This window comes from Nomascus leucogenys, chromosome 15 (genome assembly GCF_006542625.1).
Source record: "Nomascus leucogenys isolate Asia chromosome 15, Asia_NLE_v1, whole genome shotgun sequence".
In the NCBI taxonomy this organism is placed as follows: domain Eukaryota; kingdom Metazoa; phylum Chordata; class Mammalia; order Primates; family Hylobatidae; genus Nomascus; species Nomascus leucogenys.
The window spans coordinates 59,356,587-59,379,649 of record NC_044395.1 but is presented as its reverse complement, the minus strand read 5'-3'; the positions used below and the strand labels follow the sequence as shown (position 1 = coordinate 59,379,649).

General features: G+C 38.8%; 1 protein-coding gene across 5 annotated transcripts in view; it reads right to left on the bottom strand.

Moving 5' to 3' along the window:
- Positions 1-23,063, bottom strand: part of PAK1 (p21 (RAC1) activated kinase 1) — a 158,551-nt gene that overhangs the window by 35,409 nt on the left and 100,079 nt on the right. For all 5 annotated transcript variants that reach the window (XM_003254675.4, XM_030828657.1, XM_030828655.1 and 2 more), the window contains exons 5-6: positions 18,829-18,866; positions 2,836-2,955 (exon numbers count right to left, since the gene is read on the bottom strand). In XM_003254675.4, coding sequence (XP_003254723.1) covers positions 2,836-2,955; positions 18,829-18,866 — 158 coding nt within the window. The remainder of the gene's footprint in view (positions 1-2,835; positions 2,956-18,828; positions 18,867-23,063) is intronic.

The window sequence follows — 23,063 nt, the reverse complement described above, 5'->3', positions numbered from 1 at the left end:
ATCTATATTACTCCTCCTCTGTGCCCAGGCCCATCCATTCTGGGTAAAATGGCCTGTAAACAGGCCACTGTAAACAACTCACCATAAACAAAAGAAGTGAGAGTCTCAGCACTAAAGATATTCAATACAGGCTAGACAACTATCAAAATAAGTTAGTTAAAGACAATTCTATTAGATAAGAATCCCCTTAATCTGTAATATTTTATGCTTCCCCAAGCTAAAAGAAATATCCTGTAGTAATGCAAATAGCACTTTGCATTACCAGCACAACACCAACTTCTATTGAGTTACTCCCTCCTTACATCCTGAACCCTTGCAGGGAAGGAACTACTTTTGTTCTTCATCAAGAGGCAGTAGAGTGTGGTGATTTAGAACACAGACTCTGGAACCTGACTGCCTGAACTTAAATCCCAACTCTTGTTATTCTTACCTTCTGCATGACTTTGGGCAGGTTACTTAACTTCTCTGTGTTTCAGTTTCCTCATCTATAAAATGGTGATAATAATGATAACTATCTTTTGGGGTTGCTGTAGGAGTAAACTGATTAATATGTGAGGTAATCAGAATCATCCCCAGCAGACATTAAGCACTCAAATTTTACCTTTTAAAAATATTAAATGTTCAATTCATTCATTTACATAACAAACATTTACTGAGAATCTACTTGTTGCCTCATCCTGTACAAAATGCTGCCCCATCCTCTCATTCTTATAAAGGAGGTGAGAAAATCATAACTACAAGGCAGAAAGTGATACATGTTATAAAGAAATGGGCAGGCTATATAATATTGAGGTTCAGAAGTGATCATAAATTATAGTTCCTTTCCCCAGGAGATGCTTCAAGGTATTTAACAGATTTTGTCATAAAAATATCACAATTATCTTTCGGATAGTCCATAAACTGTATAAGGACAGGGAATGTGGGTCATTCATCCATGAGTTCCTCTATCTAACCACTTACTAAAAAAAAGCAAGCACTCAGGTAAATATTTCATGGAATAAATAAATAAACAGGATCCTGCAACTGGATCCTGAAGGATGGATAGGTTTCTACAAAGAATAGAGGATCATTTATCTATGATGATCATTTATCTGCGATGATACAAAGCCATTGGCAACAGTGGGACTCAAATCCATGGCTCCACAGAGACTAAAGCCAACTAAATCCTGCACCTTGGAGTGCTTGACCACGCTACCTTTTGACTGGACAGGCTTTTAATAGGTGAAAATGGGAGAGAACTTTCCAGTAGTGAGAACAGCAATAAGCCAAGACACTGAGATCAGAGGCGATGGCTTCCTTCCTGATTACTACTCTAGCATAATGATTTCTCAATTTTCTATTCTTGTACCTGTAGACAAACTATATCCCAGGCACCTAAACCTATACTTCCATGCCTTGTCCTCTTTTGCCTGTCCTGATATATCTCTTTGAAGACAGAAACCTTGCCTTTTCCTTCTGTAATAGTCTCCTTCTCTGGCTCCTAGCACAGGTTTGTACACACAAAAATACCACTGTGCTATGGTGGAAAACAACCTGGAGTTGGGGTTAATTACCTGCTTTCAAATCCTGGCTCTTTAGTTTACTAAGAGACTGGGCAGATCAATTCACCTCTCCAAATCTCAGCTGCTTCTTCTATAAATTAGGAATTAACAATACCTTTTTAGAAAGAATGCTATGAAGATCAATTAATTAATTAATTAAATATTTACTGTCCTCTGATATTTACCTACCTCTGCAGGTGCCAAGAACTATGTTAAGCACTAGAAATACATACATATGGATTTCCTCTACTTTTTAAGCTGTTCATGGTTTAGTGGGGAAAAAAAAATGTTTTAAATGAACATGTCTACAAACAAAAAAAAAACCGTATCAGTGTTAACAACTCTCCAATTTTGAAGCACATTTTCCCTTGAGGTAACTTTGTGACCTACAGAGAAGATGATTCCACAGATTCTGTTTGTAAGTTCTCATCCTAATAGGTCATATAATTCCTTTGAATTTCCTCCACAGCATCTCCAATAGTCATTCAACCAATTTGTTTGAACACCTCCCTGAATGCTGTATTCCAGAGGTAGCCCCTTTTTTTTCTTTCATGATCATAGAAGTGCTAGATGGTTCCTTCATTATGGAGCTCTCATCTGAATAAAAGACCTAAACAAAGAAACACTAGTAGAGTATCATCTGATGGTAGGTCAGTGCTCAGTGATGCCAAATTAAGTAAAAGGCACAGGGACCAGATTTTTCAAAGCAAGGGTAGAGGGACCATGGCTATTCTCAGATGCAGGAACCTCAAAGGAATTTAAATAGAAATCATTGCCAACATCCAGCATCAAAATGCACTCCTGATGCCCAGCATATTAATAGCGCTAATGTATTTATAAATTCCCTTGGGTCTTTCAATATTATCAATAATGCTCTAAGAGGCTGAACGCTGCACATTTAACAGAGAAGAAAAGATCTGTAGCAAGACAATTTGTTGCTTCCCTGGAGACTGGAATAATTTATGTTAGTCCTACACTAAGTAGCATCAATCCTATATATCTTCTTGTCCTATCTGTGGAGAACAGGCTAAGCAAACCAAGACCGGACTGGTATAAACATCAATTACCTAGGACACTTTGGGACTATCTGCAAACCAATGATAAATAAATACATGATGTTTTGTCTTTAATCATACAGAAAGTAGTTTTAGTCAAGGTAGTACAGTGATTTCACCAGCTCCAAAATCTAAGGACGCCTACCAGAATATTAAACTTCTAGGTCTCAGCACCAACTCCTCCCTCTCCCCACTTACTCTAATAAATCGCAAAACTGGCCAGGTCCCCAAAGACTCACAGATTTTGTGTGCTCTGGGCGTGGAGCAATCACTGGTGGTGGGGTAGCATCATCATCATCATCATCCTCATCTTCTGAAACTGGTGGCACTGCAGGAGTCTCAGACACAGCCTTCACATTCTGTGCAAAGAAAAGCAAGATGCATCTGGTCCAGCTGCCATGGAACTTAACTATCAGGATCACCAAACCCCCCATGAGAAACGCCATCCTGATACCCCTTCCGAAATCCACATTAGCCTCCAAGCTCTCACCTTTGTGTAGCTAGTCTCAGAAACTCAATCTGTTTCTCCCTCTTCTTTTAGCCATCACTATCCACTCAGTCCCTTGGGGCTTCCTTCTCCCACCCAAAGCCTAACTGTGAATGGGAAGCTAGCTTACAGCTTTTCTACCTGCCTCTCCCCCAACCCAACCCCTGAGACAAGCTCACAGTACCTTCTTATTCTATGAATTTTGCTCTCCACACTGAATAGGAAATAAAGTACGAAATGTAGTGAAGGGATCAAAACTTTCTAATTTTTCAAAATACATCATTATAATTTCTTACTCTCTCCTGATATGGTAAATGGCAGTCTAAACAGGCTTTTGCCCTGTCCTTTTCCTCTTTGCAAAAATCTCCTGAACCCATTACATCACCAGAGGTCCTTGCCTCAACCTGAAGATAAAGGACATCAGCATCAGGATCATGTTATCTAAAGAGAACAATGAATTTCTCCCCAGACTGGATACTATCTATTTCCCTAAGCTTCTGCCCTACCCTGGAATGGAACTTACCACTATTAGATCTGCTTAAAATCTGTGACAACCTGATTTCTCCATGCAAACTATAACAGAGCTGGGCCAAGAGTGGCAGGTTTTAGGGCAGATCCAGGCAAAAATAGCATACCATTACTGTTTATTACACAGAATTAAGAGACAAGTTGCCTCCAAAATATGAGATTTTTGATAGAGATCAAAGATTCTATCATTTGATCAGCAAAGAACTGGAGAGGCGATGGGGCTCTCTTAATATATACTGATACAATTCAATAGTTTCAGGCATTTTCAGAGCACCTACTTTGTGCTCAGTAAGACTGTGATAGATACTGTTGACATAAATGTACAAAGATGAAAAAGATGGTCCATGTCCTAAAGTAGTGACCATCTGGTATAGGAGATAGACAGAGAATGAGAGCCCCTACTGCCTGACACTTGGAGCCTCCTAAGAGGAAGGTCAAGAGTCAGAATAACAGGATAAAGGGAAGAACTAAGGAATAATATACTAGAGGTACTGACTGTGGGAGACTGTCTTTTACCACATTTGACATACTAAAGTAAGAAAAACTAGCACTCTCATAGATTTTAACAGGGCCTCCAGCACAAAGCATAACTTAAAAACTGGCAGTGCCGGGCATATATAAGCAGTTGTGGTGACCACAGGCAATAAATCTGTCCCCTTGGTTTGAAGTTTAATCACCTGAGGAATGTGAAGGAAGAGGAGTGTTATAATTTGAGGGATGACCTTAAATCGCTTTTAGTTCCAAAACTCAATAGAGGTTCTTTCCCGGTCAAAATATGTATTTCGATATTTTTCTGCTCTAATTTATTTTCTCCCCGCTGTTCCACTCAACAAAATTTAACTAAAAACCTAAAGTGGGAATAAAGTTGACTCAGCAAGGCTCTTCATCATCAGGTAGCCCTGGAGCTCCCCTGATGTATACTGTTAACATTAGGTTTCTTTGCTTTATAAAACTGTAGAGAAGGGGATTTCATCACCTTCCTCAGTAAAAGATTCTGTTTTCCATAGGTGATAGCTTTGGGCAGTGATATTAACATCTGTCAGAGAGAGAAAGGTCTAGGTTATTACCCAGATTTTTACTTCTTAGCCCTGTGTCCTTGGGCAAGGGTCTAAGTTAAGTCTCACATTTTTAATTTATAAAACAGGGATAATGACTACAGCTCTCTGCCTACCTCAGAAGGCCACTGAATGGATTAAATGAGGCAAAGTGAGCATAAAATCACTGAAAATGGTAAAGAGCTAGAGAGATGTAAGGAATCAATTACATTATCATTATGTCTAATAACCACAAGTCTCTGTTTCAAACAAAAGCCAGACATTCCAATTCATCATCCATCTACCCATCTAGCCATCCATCCATCCATTCACTGTGTGCCAGGCTCCATTCTAGGCTCTGGGACTACATAAAGAATAAAACAGATAAAGTCTCTGGTTCTATGACTTACATTCTAGAAGGGAATAGAGTAAAAAACAATCACCAAAGTGTCTGCTCCATATAGGAGCAGAGATTGGTTGAGGGGGTGGGGAGATACTATTTTAGATACGATAGGCACAGGCAAGCCTCTCTAATAAGATGTCATATAACAGTGACCTGAATGAATTAAGGGGAGCAAGCCATGGGGATATTCCTGGCAGATGGAAGAAGTTAAAGACTCTGAGACAGAAACATGCTTGGTACATTTCCACAACCCTTAGGAATTCTACCTATGTGGGTGTAACAAAGTTAGTAAGGGGAAGTAAGGAAAGAAATGAGGTCAGAAAGTTAGCTGGGAATCAGATTATGTAAAGTCAGAGAGGCGGTAATAAAAACTCTGGCGTTTAGACCTAGAATAAGAAACCACTGGAGGACTGTGAATACAACAGTGATGTAATCTATACCTTTTTTTTCTTTTTAAAGTGTTTTATTAAGATGTTTCTCACAAATTAGAGAAAAGATTTTTTTAATCAATGGCAATAAAATACAAATTCCTATTTTATAACAAAATAGTGAAAAGCACCAAAGAAAATTTGCACCTATAACTCTAACAAACTCAAGGGTTCCTGGTTCTCAGTTCTTTTAAAGTATAGTCTGATAGAGTACTCAAAGCTTTTAGAAAGAGTACCAAATTTATTACTTCCTGAAATATTGTATGAATAGCACTTTTATTCATCATATATTCATACATATATACTAATATACCATCTCCACTGCCTTAAATACAAAAATATTCATCACAGGCAAGTTTTCTACTGCAAATAGGCAAAGAATATTAAATATAATCTATGATACTGTCTACTTTTTTGAAAACAAGATACTAGAACCAAAACACTGTAGAACACAAATGTTACTAATTTAAGATTACTAATGTTACTAATTTAAGGTTACTAACTTCAGATAGCATCAACTGTTCAACAATATTTTAAAGGTGTTTCTATATAAATTCATCCACCAGTTTGGGTTTTCTTCATTATGGAAATGTATGAATAGTACCCTGGATTATATCCTTGCAATTTGGGCATTTGCTTAAAGGTGTATATTCTTAGCATATTACCAGATGACCATAAGGAATAAATACACTGGAAACTTCCTTGTAACTACTTTGTAAGTTCGTTCTTCTTGCAACTTCCTCAATTGTTCTTCTAGTGACAGATCTCAAACGTCCTCTGTTGGAATATACTTTATGTACTTTTCCACTGATACCAATTTTTAGTTTGATTTTCCTTCTTTTTTCTTTTTCTTCTTCATTAGAAGTACTAACACAATTATCACTGGCTACTTTATAATTCTCTCCAATTGTTAAGGTTTTATGTTGAACTGTCTGTTTTATCAGGCAGGATAGAATAATACTTAAAAACCGACATTTTGGAATCAACTAGCTTAGGATCAAATCATGCCTTTATCACTTACAAACTATGAGTTCTGCGTAAGATATTAATTCTCTATCTCAGTTTCCTCAGTTACGAAATACAGCCCGTATTAGTACTTATTTTAGTGTTAGTGTGAGGTTAAATGAGATAAAGCTATGTAAAATTCATTTTTAAAATACTCAAATATTAGCTATGATAATGATGTTGGCCAGATGATTAGAAAGTGCTCAGTACAGGATTGCTAAAAGAATATGTCTTATCCAATAGTAGTATAAATTGGAATGAAATATCTAAATGATGGGGCACTCAATAATTGAAAAAGTGGATATAATGGGAACAGGATTGCAAAGGAAGATACCAAAATGGCAAAGAACTGTACTATTAACTGACTTAAACCATTAGCCTACATTCTGCAGTAAAAATTAGTGGGTCTGATGGGTTTTTTTCACATCCTATAAAAGCTTGTTTGCTTTATTACATCTTCAACATGATCAAAACCAGCTCTCAACAGGCCAGGTTTTTAACGGGCCAGTTAAAAACCATCTTGGGAAGGCTCCAAGGTTCAGCTAAGATGGTCAAGGATAAGGCTATATCCTAAGGAAATTCTGGGTGGCTGCTGCCTGATCAAATAGAAGTTTTAAGGTCAAGGAAAATAGTGAAGAAGAAAATGACTAGGTACTGGAATCAAAACTCAAGGCTCTGGGCAGCTCGGAATGATATAATGCAAACAGATTGAAAATGGCCACTGAAATGTGACAACCCAACCCAGAGAGGAGATGGTAGCCAGGTCGTGCTCACTAAGCATTCTGTCCCAGGAGGAAGACTATGCTCACCCTACAAGATCAACTTGATACTTTTCCTTGGGATAGGGAGACCAAGGATTGATACCTGACTACACGTAAAATCCTTTCCCCACTCCGTGAGAAGCAGTATGATAAAATGGAAAATAAACCGTATCAGGATTCAAAAAGTTCTTTCCATTAAACCCTCTGTTCCTTGGCCTCATAACCACTGCTTTCACTTAGACACCATATTCTCTTACCTTTATCAATCCTTTACAAGTCTTCCTCATCGCTTTTTGGGCCCCCAGTCTTGCCTTCTCTAATGCATCTTTTATTACAGCCCAGAATAATCTGTCCTTCATCTTTTTAAAAATATTATAAGCAGACTGCCAGGTATGGCAAAGAGAGAAGACTGGCAAATCCTCTCCCCAACAAGCAACTATAAATCTGGACAAAATTGACAAAAAACATTTCAGTTCCCTGGAAATCCAACAAAGGTCAACAAAATACTGAGAAGTGCTTATGACTGATAAACTCCCGAACTTCGGGTTAAAAATAGAATCTCTGGCATTCTGGGCAAGGGATGTTCCCATCCATCCGAGCCCCAACTCCAGAAATGTGGGGGTTCCATCAGGGCAGACCAGGGTATAACTGCATAGTCCAAGAACATTCACTTTCTGCTGGAGATATGGGCAATGCCCAGGCCCAGTGGCACTGTCATTGGAAGTGACTTCCAAAGGTGGTAGTGGCAGAAGGTCAACTATTCAGCTCTACTAGCCTGAAGCTACAGTCCTGAGTAGGGCAAACTAATTTCTGGCTAAGGCTGTTCACAGGCACAGCAGACACTAGAAAAGCCTCATGCTAGTCACATATGCCTGGCTGTGTGCATACACATAAAAGATTCAAAAGAGCCCAACAGAAAGTAAAAGCTGGAACAGACTTGAAAAAGGCCTAAACAGTAAATGTACTCCCCTACCTACACACAGATCCATGAGCAGAGGAAAGAAGCCTTACAGAGTTGAAGTTTTTGAGCACCATCTCTGTCAAATCATTGGCTAAAGATTCAGCTAAGCAAACACAGAAGCAATCTCTGGAAAGCCAGGCTGCAACAAAACAAAACAACAACAACAACAAAACCACTACAAAAACAAACAAAAAAACAACAAACACTGAGCAATGACATCAATGAGCACAGATAGAGACTATTTCACAGATTTATCCCTAGTAAGATAATACAAAACCAACAAATAAACAAAAAAGCTAGCAACTTTTTTGGGGGAGGGGGCTATCAGTATCCAGAATTGGAACAGAGTATTATCTAAATACTGAATTTTCAACAAGAAATTATAAGACATGGAAAGAAACAGGAAAGCATGACCTAGGGGGAAAAAGCAATCAACAGAAACTCTGAATGTCCCCAAATGTTGGCTTTAGAGAATAAAGATTTCAACTCAGATATAAATACATTCAAAAAACTAAAAGGAACCATGTTTAAAGAGTTTTAAGAAAGCGTAACAGCCAGGCGTGGTGGCTCCCACCTGTAATCCCAGCACTTTGGGAGGCCGAGGCAGGCGGATCACAAGGTCAGGAGATCGAGACCATTCTGGCTAACGCAGTGAAACCCCGTCTCTACTAAAAATACAAAAAATTAGCCGGGCGAGGTGGCGGGCACCTGTAGCCCCAGCTACTCGGGAGGCTGAGGCAGGAGAATGGCGTGAACCCTGGGGGGCGGAGCCTGCAGTGAGCAGAGATCGCGCCACTGCACTCCAGCCTGGGCAACAGCGAGACTCTGTCTCAAAAAAAAAAAAAAGAAAAGAAAAGAAAGCATAACAACAAGTGAAATTCTCAGTAGAAATTACTTCAAATGGACCAAATGGAAATACTACAGTTGAAGAATAAAATAACAAATGAAAAACTTAACAGAGAGCTAAACAAGGGATTCTATATGGCAGCAGAATCAATGAATTTGAAAATGGAGGTTGGGAGCGGTGGCTCACACCTGTAATCCTAGCACTTTGGGAGGCCAAGGTGGGTGGATCACGAAGTCAGGAGTTCAAGACCAGCCTGGACAATATGGTGAAACCCCATCTCTACTAAAAATATAAAAATAAAATTAGCCAGGTGCAGTGGCACGTGCCTGTTGTCCCAGTTACTCAAGAGTCTGAGGCAGGAGAATCGTTTGAACTCAGGAGGCAGAGGTTGCAGTGTGCTGAGATTGTGCCACTGCACTCCAGCCTGGGCGACAGAGCAAGACTCTGTCTCAAAAAAAAAAAAGAAAAAAGAAAATGGACCCATAGCAATTATCTAATATAAAGAACTGAGGTAAAAAAAAAAAAAAAAATTAAAGAAAAAAACAGAGCATCAAAGAGCTGTGGAACAACATAAAGCACACCAGCATACATATAATGAGAGTCTCTGAGGAAGAAAAAAAAAGACATAGAAAAAATATTTAAAGAAATAATGGATAAAACTTCCTAAATTTGATAAAAATATTAATCTACAGATCCAAGAACCTCAATAAATCTCAAGTAGGAAAACACAAAAAGATTCACACCTGGCTGGGAGCGGTGGCTCATGCCTGTATTCCCAGCACTTTGGAAGGCTGAGGCAGGCGGATCACTTGAGGTCAGGAGTTTGGGACCAGCCTGGCCAATATGGTGAAACCCCATCTCTACTAAAAATACAAAAATTAGCTGGCTGTGGTGGCATGCACCTGAAATCCCAGCTACTCGGGAGGCTGAGGCAAGAGAATCGCCTGAACTCAGGAGGCAGAGGTTGCAGTGAACCAATATCGCACTACTGTACTCCAGCCTGGGCGACAGAGCGAAACTCCATCTCAGAAAAAGAAAAAGAAAAAAAAATAACACCTAAACGCACAGTCAGACTGCCAAAAGCTAAAGTCAACATGAAAATATTTAAAGCAACCAGAGAAAACTGACATCATGTACAAGGCCAATCAGTATAATTAACAGCTGACTGCTGATCGGAGTATTTTAAAAATCAAAACAAAAACTTCTGATCAGAAACAATGGAGGCCAAGTCAGTGGAATGACATATTCAAACAGCTGAAATTTTAAAAAATTGCCAGCCAAGAAATCTATACCCAACAAAACTATCCTTCAAAATGAAGATGAAATGGAGACATTCCAGATTAACAAAGAGAAACAGAATGTATTGCTATCAGACCTGATTTACAAGAAATACTCAAAGAAGTCCATCAGACTGAAAGGAAGTAATACCAAATAGTAACTCAAATCCACAAGTAATAATGGAGAGCAGAGAAAATGGTAAATATGTAGATTAACATGGAAGACTCTAAAAAAATACTTTTTGTTATTTCTTCCATTGACTTCTTCAAAAAACCTAATTGTATAAAGCAATTGTTAGGCTTCCAACATATACAGTACATACACGTGCACACACACATACACACACACATTCATACACACTCATGTATATGAATGAATGGCAGTAATAGAATAAAGAAGGGGCAGGGAATGAAGATATACTGGGGCAAAGTTTACAAATTTTACTGGATTTCAGTTACTATTAATGTGAAGTAGATTGTATATAAATGGCCAATAAGCACATGAAAAGATGCTCAACATCATTATCCATTAGGAAATCCAATAAAATCACAATGAGATACCACTTCACACCCACTAAAATGACTATAATAAAAAGACAGACAACAACAGGGACAGGCAAAGATAGGCAGAAACTGGAACCCTTATTAACTGCTGGTGGGAATGTAAAATAGTGCCAGCACTGTGGAAAAAAGTCTGGCAGTTCCTCAAAAGGTTAAACATAAAGTTAACCGCATGCCCCAGCAGTTCCATTCCTTGGTATATACTCTGAAGAAATGAGACCACACAAAACCTTGTACGTGAATGTTCATAACTGCATTATTCATAATGGCCAAAAAGTGGGAACAACCCAAGTACACATCAACTGATGAAAAGATAAATAAAATGTAGTGTATCCATACAAGCGAATATGATTTGGACATAACAAGAAATGAAATACACCATACTGATACATGTTACAACACAGATAAAGTTCACAGCTAAGTAAAAGAAGCAAAACACAAAAGACTACATGTTGTATGAGTTTATTTATATAAAATGTCTAGAAAGACAAATTTATAAAGACCAAAAGCAGATCAGTGGTTTCCTAGGGTTGAGCATGCGAGTTTGAATGAATGGTAAAAGGGCACCAGGGAACTTTTTCAGGTGATGGCGGCACAATTCTATACATTTATTAAAAGTATTGAATTGTCCACCACCAATGAGCTTAAAATTCTAGTGAGCTTTTTAGTACCCCAATCATAAATATGAGCAGACCTCTGAATATGCAAGGAAAACCTCTAACATAAAAGTGTGAAACCAAAACAAACAAGGCAAAGGGCCACCTGGAAAAAACAGACTAAACAGGGAGGAAAAAACATCTAAGGAAAGCCTATTATTACCTTCCTTAGAGATAAGAAAATATATCAATTCTGGAAACAAGAATGCTATATATTTTCTTAAAATAAAAAAGTGCTTGAAAATTAAACATGAGAATAGAAATGAAAAATTAAATTGAAAGATGAAGTTGAGGAAGTCTTCTAATTCTTCAGAATAAAAACCAACTCAAGGAAAAGAGAGAAAATCCTTTAAAAAATGGAGAATTAGTTTAAGAGGTCCAAGATCTAGGGCTGGGCGTGGTGGCTCATGCCTGTAATCCCAGCACTTTGGGAGGCCGAGGTGGGCAGATCACAAGGTCAGGAGATCGAAATCATCCTGGCCAACATGGTGAAACCCCGTCTCTACTAATATACAAAAAAAATTAGCCGGGCGTGGTGGTGCGTGCCTGCAGTCCCAGCTACTCAGGAGGCTGAGGCAGGGGAATTGCTTGAACTGGGAGGCGGAGGTTGCCGGGAGCTGAGATCACACCACTGCACTCCAGCCTGGTGACAGAGCGAGACTCCATCTCAAAAAAAAAAAAGAGGTCCAAGATCTAAATGATGGAGGTTCCAGGAAGAGACAACAAAAGAAGCAAGGGGAAGAAATCATCAACAAAATAATCCAAGCAATTTCCTAGAACTGAGGGCAGAGTTTCCAGGCTGAAAGAGTTCACAAAGCTCCCTGCAGTATAAATAGATGTAAATAGGAATATAATTGTGAAATTTCAAAGCAATGGTGACAAAGACGATCCTACAAGCTTTCTGAGTAGAAAAAAGATTGGTCATATACAGGGAAGGAGAAATAAAATGGCTTTGGACTCAGCAGTACTGAAAGCTAGATGACAAAAGTGTAATGTTTTCCAAATTCTGATGAAAAAATATGTGTAACCTGCAATTCTGTAAGCAGCTGAAGTAATAATTAAACGTGAGGGTAGCATAGAGAACACCCCATTTTGAGACCTGAAAGGTATTATTAAATGTTTACTTTCCATTTACTTTCTTAAAGCTACTAGAGGATGTGCTCCACCAAATACAAACAAAAAATAATGTAGGCATGGCATAGAGAAAATAGGAATACCAACACAAAAATGCAAAGGGATTGCCAAGACAATGGTGAAGGGAGATCCCAGAATGAGAACTACTTATTACAAGTCCTAATTGACTTTTTAATCAAATACCTGGATAAAAATATTTTTTATTCTTTTTTTATTTTTTTGAGACTTAGTCCCACTCAGCGGCCCAGGCTGGAGTGCAGTGGCATGATCTCGGCTCACTGCAACCTCTGCCTCTCTGGTTCAAGTGATTCTTTTGCCTCGGCCTCCTGAGTAACTGGGATTACAGGCACACACCACCAAGCCCAGCTAATTTTTTTGTATTACAGGCATGAGCCACCGCACCTGGCTGGTAAAAATACTTTTAAGTGAGTATTCTTAATCACCATTAACCCCAGAGATAATTATTATTACTATTTGGTGTTTAGCCTTTCAGAAGTGATCTGTGGGTGATAAACCTTGATCTTCACATGTCCAAACATATCTTTATATTGACACCTTATGGTTACATGTTAGTTTGATTAGGTACAGAATTCTTGGTTCTAAACAATTTGCCTCATCCCTCTGAAGATACTGCTGTTTTTTCCACTATTTCTAACGAGATGTCTGATGCTAATGTTCCTTTGGACATGAACTATATTCTCTTTGGAGGCTTTTAAGATTTTTCTCTTTATTCTTGGATCTCTTTTCAATTATCTGACTTGGTCATTAATAGGCCCTTCATCTGAAGACTCATGCCTTTCTTTAGCTGGGAATTTTTTCTTCTATTATTTCTTTATTTTTTCACTCTACTGCCTCTGTTCTCTGCTTATGCTTGAATCCCCTTGACCAACCCTCTATTGTCATTTATTCTCAAATTTGCTATCTTTTATATTTTATATCATTAATTCCCTATTCACTTATATGCATTTGTTGTTTAAACCTTATAAATTTCTTGTTTTGTTTTTTTGAGATGGAGTCTCGCTTCGTCACCCAGGTTGGAGGGCAGTGGCATAATCTCGGCTCACTGCAACCTCTGCCTCCCAGGTTCAAGTGATTATCTTGCCTCAGCCTCCCGAGTAGCTGGGATTACAGGCATGTACCCCCACACCTAGCTAATTTTTATATTTTTAGTAGAGATGGGGTTTCACCATGTTGGCCAGGCTGGTCTCGAACTCCTGACCTCAGATGATCCACCTGCCTCGGCCTCCCAAAGTGCTGGGATTACAGGTGTGAGCACCGCGCCCAGCCATAAATTTATGTCTTATGTTTTTAATACTAAGAACACTCTTTCCTCCTCTGATTGCTCTAATAGCAGGGTGTTTTTGTAGATGAAACATCTATAGATCCTCTCTGAAAATACTAGATTTTTTAAAAAGTTATTTCCTGAATTACCTATTTCCTCTGGGGCTAATTTTCCTTCCTTATCTTGGTCCCTCTCTTTAATGTTGTGTTTCTCTCAAATGTCTGCAGATCCTTGGCTATTCATTCATATTTATAAGTGAAGGATAGATTAGTGTATGTAATTAGCATTAGTTTTTCTGAAACTTATGTAAGTCTGTTTTTTGCACTGTCCTACTCTGAATGGGAGGTCTGATACAATCTGTTTGTGAGTTACGGAGAGATGGTTATTGGCAAGTGTTACTTTAGGGTATGTAGGCATGGAAAAGTAGAGATTCCCCTCCTCCCAGGCATCAAAAGTATGAGAAATTTACTCTTGGGATGGAAAACTTTAATTTTCCTTCACTGCAGAGCTACTTCTCCTGTTTCCTTTTCTTTGTATCTGTGGTAGAATTTCACAGTTAACTCAGGTTCTTCTCTGTTTCTCTCTCAGGCCCCTATACCCACAGCAAGAGCTTTCCTCAAGTAGGCAGTTTACTTTCTTCAGAAAATTAGCTGATTTTAGCTTAGAATCAAATGCACCTGCTGCCTTTTGTGCACTGTAAGGAGGAGGCTGCCCCTACTGTTTCAAAGGTAGAATTAAATTAATTTACCCTTGAAGATGACCCATGACTCTTTCCTGCTTCTTGTATATATTCTTTCAGCCCATTTTCTCTGGAGCTACTTTCATTTTCCTAGGCATCTTCTCTTACACATACTTTAAGCTGTGGCTTCTTCTGCTCAGATCAATCTGACCTTTTCTGCTTTCTATCTTCCATGAATTCCTCACAACAGTTGATTTATGTCATGCTTTTGTTTTAGAGCATTGCTTTTAATTTGATTTTTAAGAAATCTTTTCTGAAATTAAGAAATTTGAGATAGCAAGAGAGATGGGCACATGAATTCAGTTTACTATCTTGATCCAATTTCCAAAGAAATCTAAGATGTTAGTTTAGACATCACATATCCAACTACATCAATCTTCTGTTTAAAATACTCCCTCAGCTCCAGCACAAAGTCCAAGCTCTCTGGCCTAACATACCGGATCCTTAACCCAACTTTTGTTCATGCTGTCCATCAGACAGGAAAGCACTGCCTTTTTCTCTGCCTGGTATCACTACCTGATGCTTACTTAACACTATGTTATAAATCCTTGTTTACATGTTCTGATTCATCACAAAAATTGTGAGACCAAGAGCAGAGATCTTACTAGTCCTTGACTTCTCAGTACCCAAAGAACTTATCATGTGGTAACTATTCATTTCATAAATGAGAATCAGGCATTAAAATGCCATGGAATCTTAGAGTCAGATCTCAGACCAGTGAACCACAGATAACAGAATTTAGAGCTAAAAGGGACTTTAAGATTATGTTTGTTGGCCGGGCGCGGTGGCTCACGCTTGTAATCCCAGCACTTTGGGAGGCCGAGGCGGGCGGATCACGAGGTCAGGAGATCGAGACCATGATGAAACCCCGTCTCTACTAAAAATACAAAAAATTAGCCAGGCGTGGTGGCGGGCACCTGTAGTCCCAGCTACTCGGAGAGACTGAGGCAGGAGAATGGCGTGAACCCGGGAGGCGGAGCTTGCAGTGAGCCGAGATTGCGCCACTGCACTCCAGCCTGGGCGACAGAGCAAGGCTCCGTCTCAAAAAAAAAAAAAAAAAAAAAAAGATTATGTTTGTTAAACGAACAAAGCTTTAAGGCCCAAGAACTCTGCAAACTTCCTTGTACTTCGGAGCAGAATAAATCACTCCATCAAATATAACCCTATTGTACATTATTCATGCCTCTCTTGCAGCCCTTATCTCCCCAGTCAGTCATTAATTTTTTTTCTCAAGGATTAAGATAGTGCATGTTCATTTTTGTGTCACCTGTAGTTTGGCAAAAAGAAGATACTAAGTCAATATTTAGGGTATGAGTGAATACATGAATGCTCAGGAGAGCAGAATTTTGTGCTGGTTTCTACTACTAACTCATTCAAACGTAGGGAGTGAGTCACTTAATCTTTCTGAGTCTTAATTTCTTAGGCAGCATTTATATTTGATTATTTCACAAGTGGAATCATCTGTGTGAAACCAATACGAAAATAATGACATGCTACCATAACACAAAACATATCCTCCATGTAAAACTAGTAAGGATATATAGAGCACTGAGCTAGTGCTGGACAAATGTTCTGAACTGGGGGAGAACAATGTCCTTGACAGCCTTAGTGGTTTTAATTGTAGATACTAAACCAGTACAAGTTTATACCAAGCAGGTGTTATCTTCCCTGCCATATGGCATGAAGCCTAGGGCTCTTCCTCCTCAGTAACAAACAACATAGCTACAGCTTTACTGCAGTCTCCTTTATAAGACCTCAATGACATCTTTTTTTGTTCCTTGCCACAGGGAAAAGAACCCTAAACTGAGATTCAGAAGACCCCAGTTCTAATGTGGTTCTAATTATAAGTCTTCAGGAAACTGTTTCTCTGCCTATGAAATGGAGATGACAATACTTTGTACATAAGTAATTGTGAGGCTAATCATGCTTATATAAAGTTTTTAACACAGTGCATCATAGGCACTCAATATTGATAGCTTTCACTCTTCCTACAAAAGCATAAAGACATTTGAGCCACAAAGCACAATTTGGCTTAAAGCCTCTTCTTTAATAATTTACTATTCAAAGATCCTATATTTGCAAATTCTTTCCCATCTTTTAATCACATCTCTTCTATTTGATGAAAGGCAGCACGAATCAGAGGAAAGCAGTATAGGCTGGGAATCAGATGCCTACTGCCATTAACTCTTTTCCATTTCAGTTTTATCATCTACAAGGATAATAACTTACCTCGGTAAGCTCCTGTGAGGATTCAGAGAGTCAGTAAGAAAGGATCCAACAGGTTGCAAGGCACTGAATGTGTGAATATTGTTTTTTATAATCAATAAGTGTAAAAATGACTCAGAATAAACCAGTCCCCACTGGTGGAGGCATGGTTCAAAGTATTTTGATGGTGACTTGGTATTGTGTTAGAACTTAACCACTCTCCTTCTTAAGTTCTTTAAGCATCTCATCACCTTTAAGATAAGTCAAACTCCTACATGATCTGTCCTGCTTACCAGTCCTCCTCATCACCCACCTCTACTTCCTTCACTATTCACATTCTAGTTATAACCACTTCGCAGTTCCCTGTGCAAGTGTACCTCATGAACTTCCTTGCCCACACACATGCTATTCTCTTTCTGTGTGGAATACCCGCATTTCCCCTTAATCCTTGCTCTAGATAACTAACTCATTCAGCTCAGACTTTACCATCAGGAAGCTTTCTCTGACACATCCAACCTTTCATTCAGTAAATGTTTACCAAATGCCAAGACTTGCCAGATGCCAAGGATATAACAATTAACAAGTCAGAGACAGCCCCTGGCTTCATGAAGGTCAGCATGCTGCCCTATAATTGTCTGTCTGTGCCTTCAAGCACAAACAGGCATCATGAAGAACTGGCTGCTTGAGGTCTTCAACCTCAACACTGGGAGGTTCTTAGGTATTGGGACATGTCTGACCATCTCTGTAATGTCACTTATTCATACCGGACTTGGCATAGTATAAACTAGGGCTTTTGCAAATGTTCAGTAAATCAATATGGCATAACCACCTATGTACAAGAGACAACATCAGATGTAAAAAATAAATAGCAACCAGGTGTGGTGGCTCACACCTGTAATCCTAACACTTCGGGAGGTCGAGGCAGGAGGATCACTTGAAGCCAGGAGTTTGAGAACACATAATGAGAACCACATCTCTACCAAAACTTTTAAAAAATTAGCTGAGTGTGGTGGCTTATGCCTGTAGTCCCAGCTATTCAGAGGGCTGAGGCAGGAGCATCATCTGAGCCCAGGAGTTTGAGTTTACACTGAGCTATGATCACACCACTGCACTCCCGCCTGGGCAACAGAGCAAAAGCTCGTCTCTTTAAAAAAAAAAAAAAAAAAAAAAAAAAAAAAGGCAGTATTCTCTTATATGCATCACATTTTACTATTTATAGGACCCTTTCAAATACATCAACATCATATTTTATCCTTGTAATTGCCCTGGGAAATAGAATTTGTAAGTTGAGAGAGGCAGAGAGATCATCTAGTTTACTCTCCAGCCAATTCTTCATGATTTCTATAACATCCATTTGAGTGTCAAAGCACTCATTACAACTTCAGAGGACAGAATGAATGACTTTAAATGAATAAAATCTGCTCCCTTCAACAATTAGTACTAATCTTGGTTTTGCAGACTCCATAGACCAAAGAGGAAATTTTCTTCTAAATGTAGGTATCTGAAGACATGTCCAGGTGAGGGCACAGTATATCATCCTCATTTTATTGATGAAGAAATTGAAGCTCAAAGAGGCAAACTGACTTTCCCAAGGTTCAAAGCTACAAATTAAAATTGAGTCTAAAGCCATATCTGCTGGTTCCAAAATTAGAATTTCTAGAACATTTTACAACTATTATGAATCCATAAAAATTAAAAATAAAAAAATTATCACAAAGAAAGAATTTCTAGGACATTAAAGCTGAAAGGGATACCCCCTATTTATTATATCTAATTTCTTTATTGGATAGATAGGAATTCTGAGGCCAAGGGTGCAGGAGCGACTAATATGAGTGCCTCCCAGCTCAGGCTCTGCCTCTACCACACTGTCTTCATCCTTACCTCCACAACTGCCCACATCAAAATAGAGTAAATAAAGACTTACCAAGGCATTAGAAGAATTGTAATCCTCAGCTGACTTATCTGCACAGGAAGAAAGACAAGGGACTTAGTCAATAAACAGTTACAGTTAATTCTTTCTGGACAGCAAAAGAAGTCTATCTGGTCAAGCACGTGCCAGATTCAGAGAATAGTAATAGTATGACTGGTACTACAGGCTAGATATCACGCTAAACGCATTATACATATCACCTTCTTTAATCCTCATTATGGCTCTGAGTACTATTATTATATCTACTTTTATTGATTTGGAAACTGAAGTTCAGAGATGTTAAGTACAGTTGGGTGTGGCTTAGCAATGGGGTATGTTCTGCGAAATGTGTCATCAGGTAATTTTGTCATTATGTGAACATCATAGAGTGTACTTACACAAACCTAGATGGTACAGCCTGCTACATACTTGGGCTATATTATATAGCCTATTGCTTTCTAGGCTACAAACCTGTACAGCATGTTACTGCAGGCAACTGTAACACAACGGTAAGTATTTGTATATCTAAACATAGAAAAGGTACAATAAAAAAAAATGGCTTACAAGGTAAATAAAAGGATACACCTATATGAGCACTTACCATAAATAGAGCCTGCAGGACTGGAAGTTGCTCTGGGTGAGTCAGTGAGTGACTGATGAGTAAATGTGAAGGCCTAAGTAGCATATTACCAGTGTACACTTGGGCTATGCTAAATTTATTTTAAACTTAAGGAAGGAATCACTAGGTGATAAGAATTTTTCAACTCCCTTATAATATTAATTATCAGACCACCATTGTATATGCAGTCTGTTGTTGTGGCACATGACTGTTATTTGCCCAGGGTACACACAGGTTAAAGAGAGGAATTAGATTTGAATTCTGGTCTTATTCTAAATACTATGCTAGAACTGTATCCACATCATCAGCTATATCACTGTCAGGCTTAAATGGCCAAGAAAATCTGCATCCTAAAAGAAAAGGAAAGAATCCATAGCACCATCCTGAGTCATCCATGCCAAATCATAGCCAGTCTCCAGTTTCAGCTTTCATAAAGGATCCTTCTATATCCATATCTACTGCCCACAAGGACAAAAGGACTAAGGTTGAGGAAAAGAGAAGTATTAATCCTGTCAAGTCTAATTGAAGGTAGGGTCTTGTTTTCCAAGAATAGAATCAAGATCCCTCAATGAAGCAATTACCATGTTTCACTGATTCTGAGATGTATATTTTTTCACATTAACGTCTCTGAAACAGAGGTGTGTCCTACAATCAAAAGCATGTTATGGTTTAATTGGCAGCTTTATTTTCTTTGATTGGTATGTAAATAATTGTACATCTTACAATCAGTGGTATCTTAGACTTCATAAAATATGAAAGAGAGACCCAATGGAGATCTTAGCAAGAAAGTAAGTTTAAAGACCAGGTAATGTCTTCTGTTTTGTTCTTTAATTCCCATGGGTCCAAGAAAAACTGACTTTGCCAATTCACCACTAATGGAATTAAGGAGAAGAAATATTCTACCAAATCCAATATATTCCTCACCAAGAACCAAGCCCAGAGAATGTAGAATTCTAATTCCATCATGTAAGAAAGTGCTAGATACAGCTTCTTTGACCCTACAGCAAATCATGAACCCACAAAGCAGGAAATAAGGCAAGCTCTGACAACATGTTCTTATAACAAATCCAGAATAGCTAGCAGTATTCTGGAGAAATAAATTCAGGATATACTTTAAACATAATTCATTTGTTTTTTCTTGTCCAAAAGACTATCAACTTTGGCAGAGTACAACACTATGCCTTCACTGCACTACCCCCAACTTTACGTACTGCTAGTATTTTTGAAGATTGGGTATTTTGGTAATAGGCATACTTGTTATGTCATATAAAAACAAGTAAACACTCCCTTTAAACGTGATGAACTTCTATATATCGAAATCAAATTCCAAAGCATAGAATGACGGAACAGAAAGTACTTCCAGCACTTTCATTTTACAGATGAGTAGAATGAGGTTCAGAAAAGGAAAAAGATTGGTTCAAGGTCACATAAGTCAGTGGCAAAATAGGGCTAAGACCCAGTTGAGTTGTCAATCTAGTCTACTTTTTCCCTATTACATTAGCTACTAACAGGTATAAAAAATTAAGTGTTGCCAGGCGCATGGCTCACGCCTGTAATCCCAGCACTTTGCGAGGCCAAGGTGGGTGGATCACAAGGTCAGGAGTTTGAGACCAGCCTGGCTGATATGGTGAGACCCCATCTCTACTACAAATACAAAAATTAGCCAGGCATAGTGGCATGCACCTGTAGTCCCAGTTACCTGGGAGGCTGAGGCAGAATTGCTTGAACCCAGGAGGCGGATGTTGCAGTGAGCCAAGATCGTGCCGCTGCACTCCAGCCTGGGTGACAGAGTGAGACTCCATCTCAAAAAAAAAAAAAAAAAAATTAAGTGTTGAAAAAATAGAAATATTTGACAAAAAAAATTAGCATGGAGGACAGTGCTTCAGTTATAGGCAGCAAAGGAGTTAAAGGCCCAACTTAAAGTACATTTCCATCATGTATCAGCTGAGTCACTTGGGGTATGTCATTTAACTTCTGAGCCTAATTAATTTCTTTGAGTATATAAAATGAGCATAATAGTCCTTGCCCTGCCAATCTCCTAAGGCCATCATAAGAATCACATGAGGGTGCCAGGCTCAGTGGCTCATACCAGTAATCCCAGAACTGTGGGAAGCTGAGGTAAGCAGATCACTTGAGGTCAGGAGTCCCAGACCAGTCTGGCCAACATGGTGACCCGTCTCTATTAAAAACACAAAAATTAGCTGGGGGTGGTGGTGCACGCCTGCAGTCCCAGTTACTCAGGAGGCTGAGGCAGGAGAATCACCTGAGCCCAGGAGGCACAGGCTGCAGTGAGCCAAGGTCGCACCACAGGACTCCAACAAAAGAATCACATGAGGTAATTCACATGTGAGCATCTACAAATTGAGGTAGTATTATCATAACTAACAGTATAAGAGGATGGCAAATAGGGAAAGGAGAGATATGACACTTAAAAAAACCTGTGCCAAATATGCAATTTTGCCTAGAGTTGGCCCTAGTCTTCAACTTATAGAAAATTAAAATTCTTGCATACATATACATGTACACAAATTTGTACATACAAAAGTAGATGTACACACTTATCTGTACATATACACTCAATATTATTCATATGTGCATGTACAAATGAACATACACATAATTACCTGAATGTGTATATTTATACATATGTTCGTTCGTGAATACCTGAGTGGGCTTTTATCTTTGTTCATGAATACTTAAGTGGGGTTTAATTCCAAATATATGCAAACCCACAGGGCTATGTCTCTGTTTACATACACATTTACATGCCACTAGCACATATTTACATACATACACGCAGGAAAGAGCCTTCCAAAGACTTAGCCACTGAGGTTTTCAAAGACAGCCTCTAACCTGATGTTTCTATGACAAGTTCCTTAAACATAAACTCTAATTTCCTGACTAGAAAACTTTCCCACTCAGTAGCCCTCCACCCCAATTCCTCCTTGAAATGACTCAGTCCCTCAGTGGAGTAAGTGAGACAGACTCAGCGGGGCCAGATGAGAGGAAGGAAATACTGCTGGGCACATGCATGGCCCTCTCCTGGGCACCACCATAGCAGTATGAGTGAAGCTGCAGCCTGTCATCTCCACCATCTGTGCCCTTGAAACAAGCCAGATACTGGCTGGGGAAAGCATCCTTCAAAATTCACTAGTTCATCCTGGTTCTCATCTTCCCAACAATACTGCCATTTGAAGGAGGCAACATGAGTAAAGAGCCTAGAAATTAAAAGATTAGCCCACTATTAATTTAGCATATTAGAAAGGCCTTCTTTGGCTCTCACACCTGCAAAACAATGGAATGCTGGTCTGCTGTGGAAGGAGAGCCTCCAAATAACATTATTAGGGGCAAGTAGTAAATTTAAAAGGTGACATTATAGGAATTAGGAGACCTGGGTTCTAATCCCAATTCTGCTATTAAAAACATTCCGAAAAATATAGTCCCTTCTACCTAGGGTACATCTAAAGAAACTTATTCTTTATTGGCCTGTTTTTCATTTAACTAATAAAAATTAGTTCCCTGAGGAAGACATACATTAATGTCATTAAATAACTAATAATATTAACAATAATGATGACAATGATAGCTACATTTCTATGGTGATCTTTTACAACTTATAAAGAACTCTCAC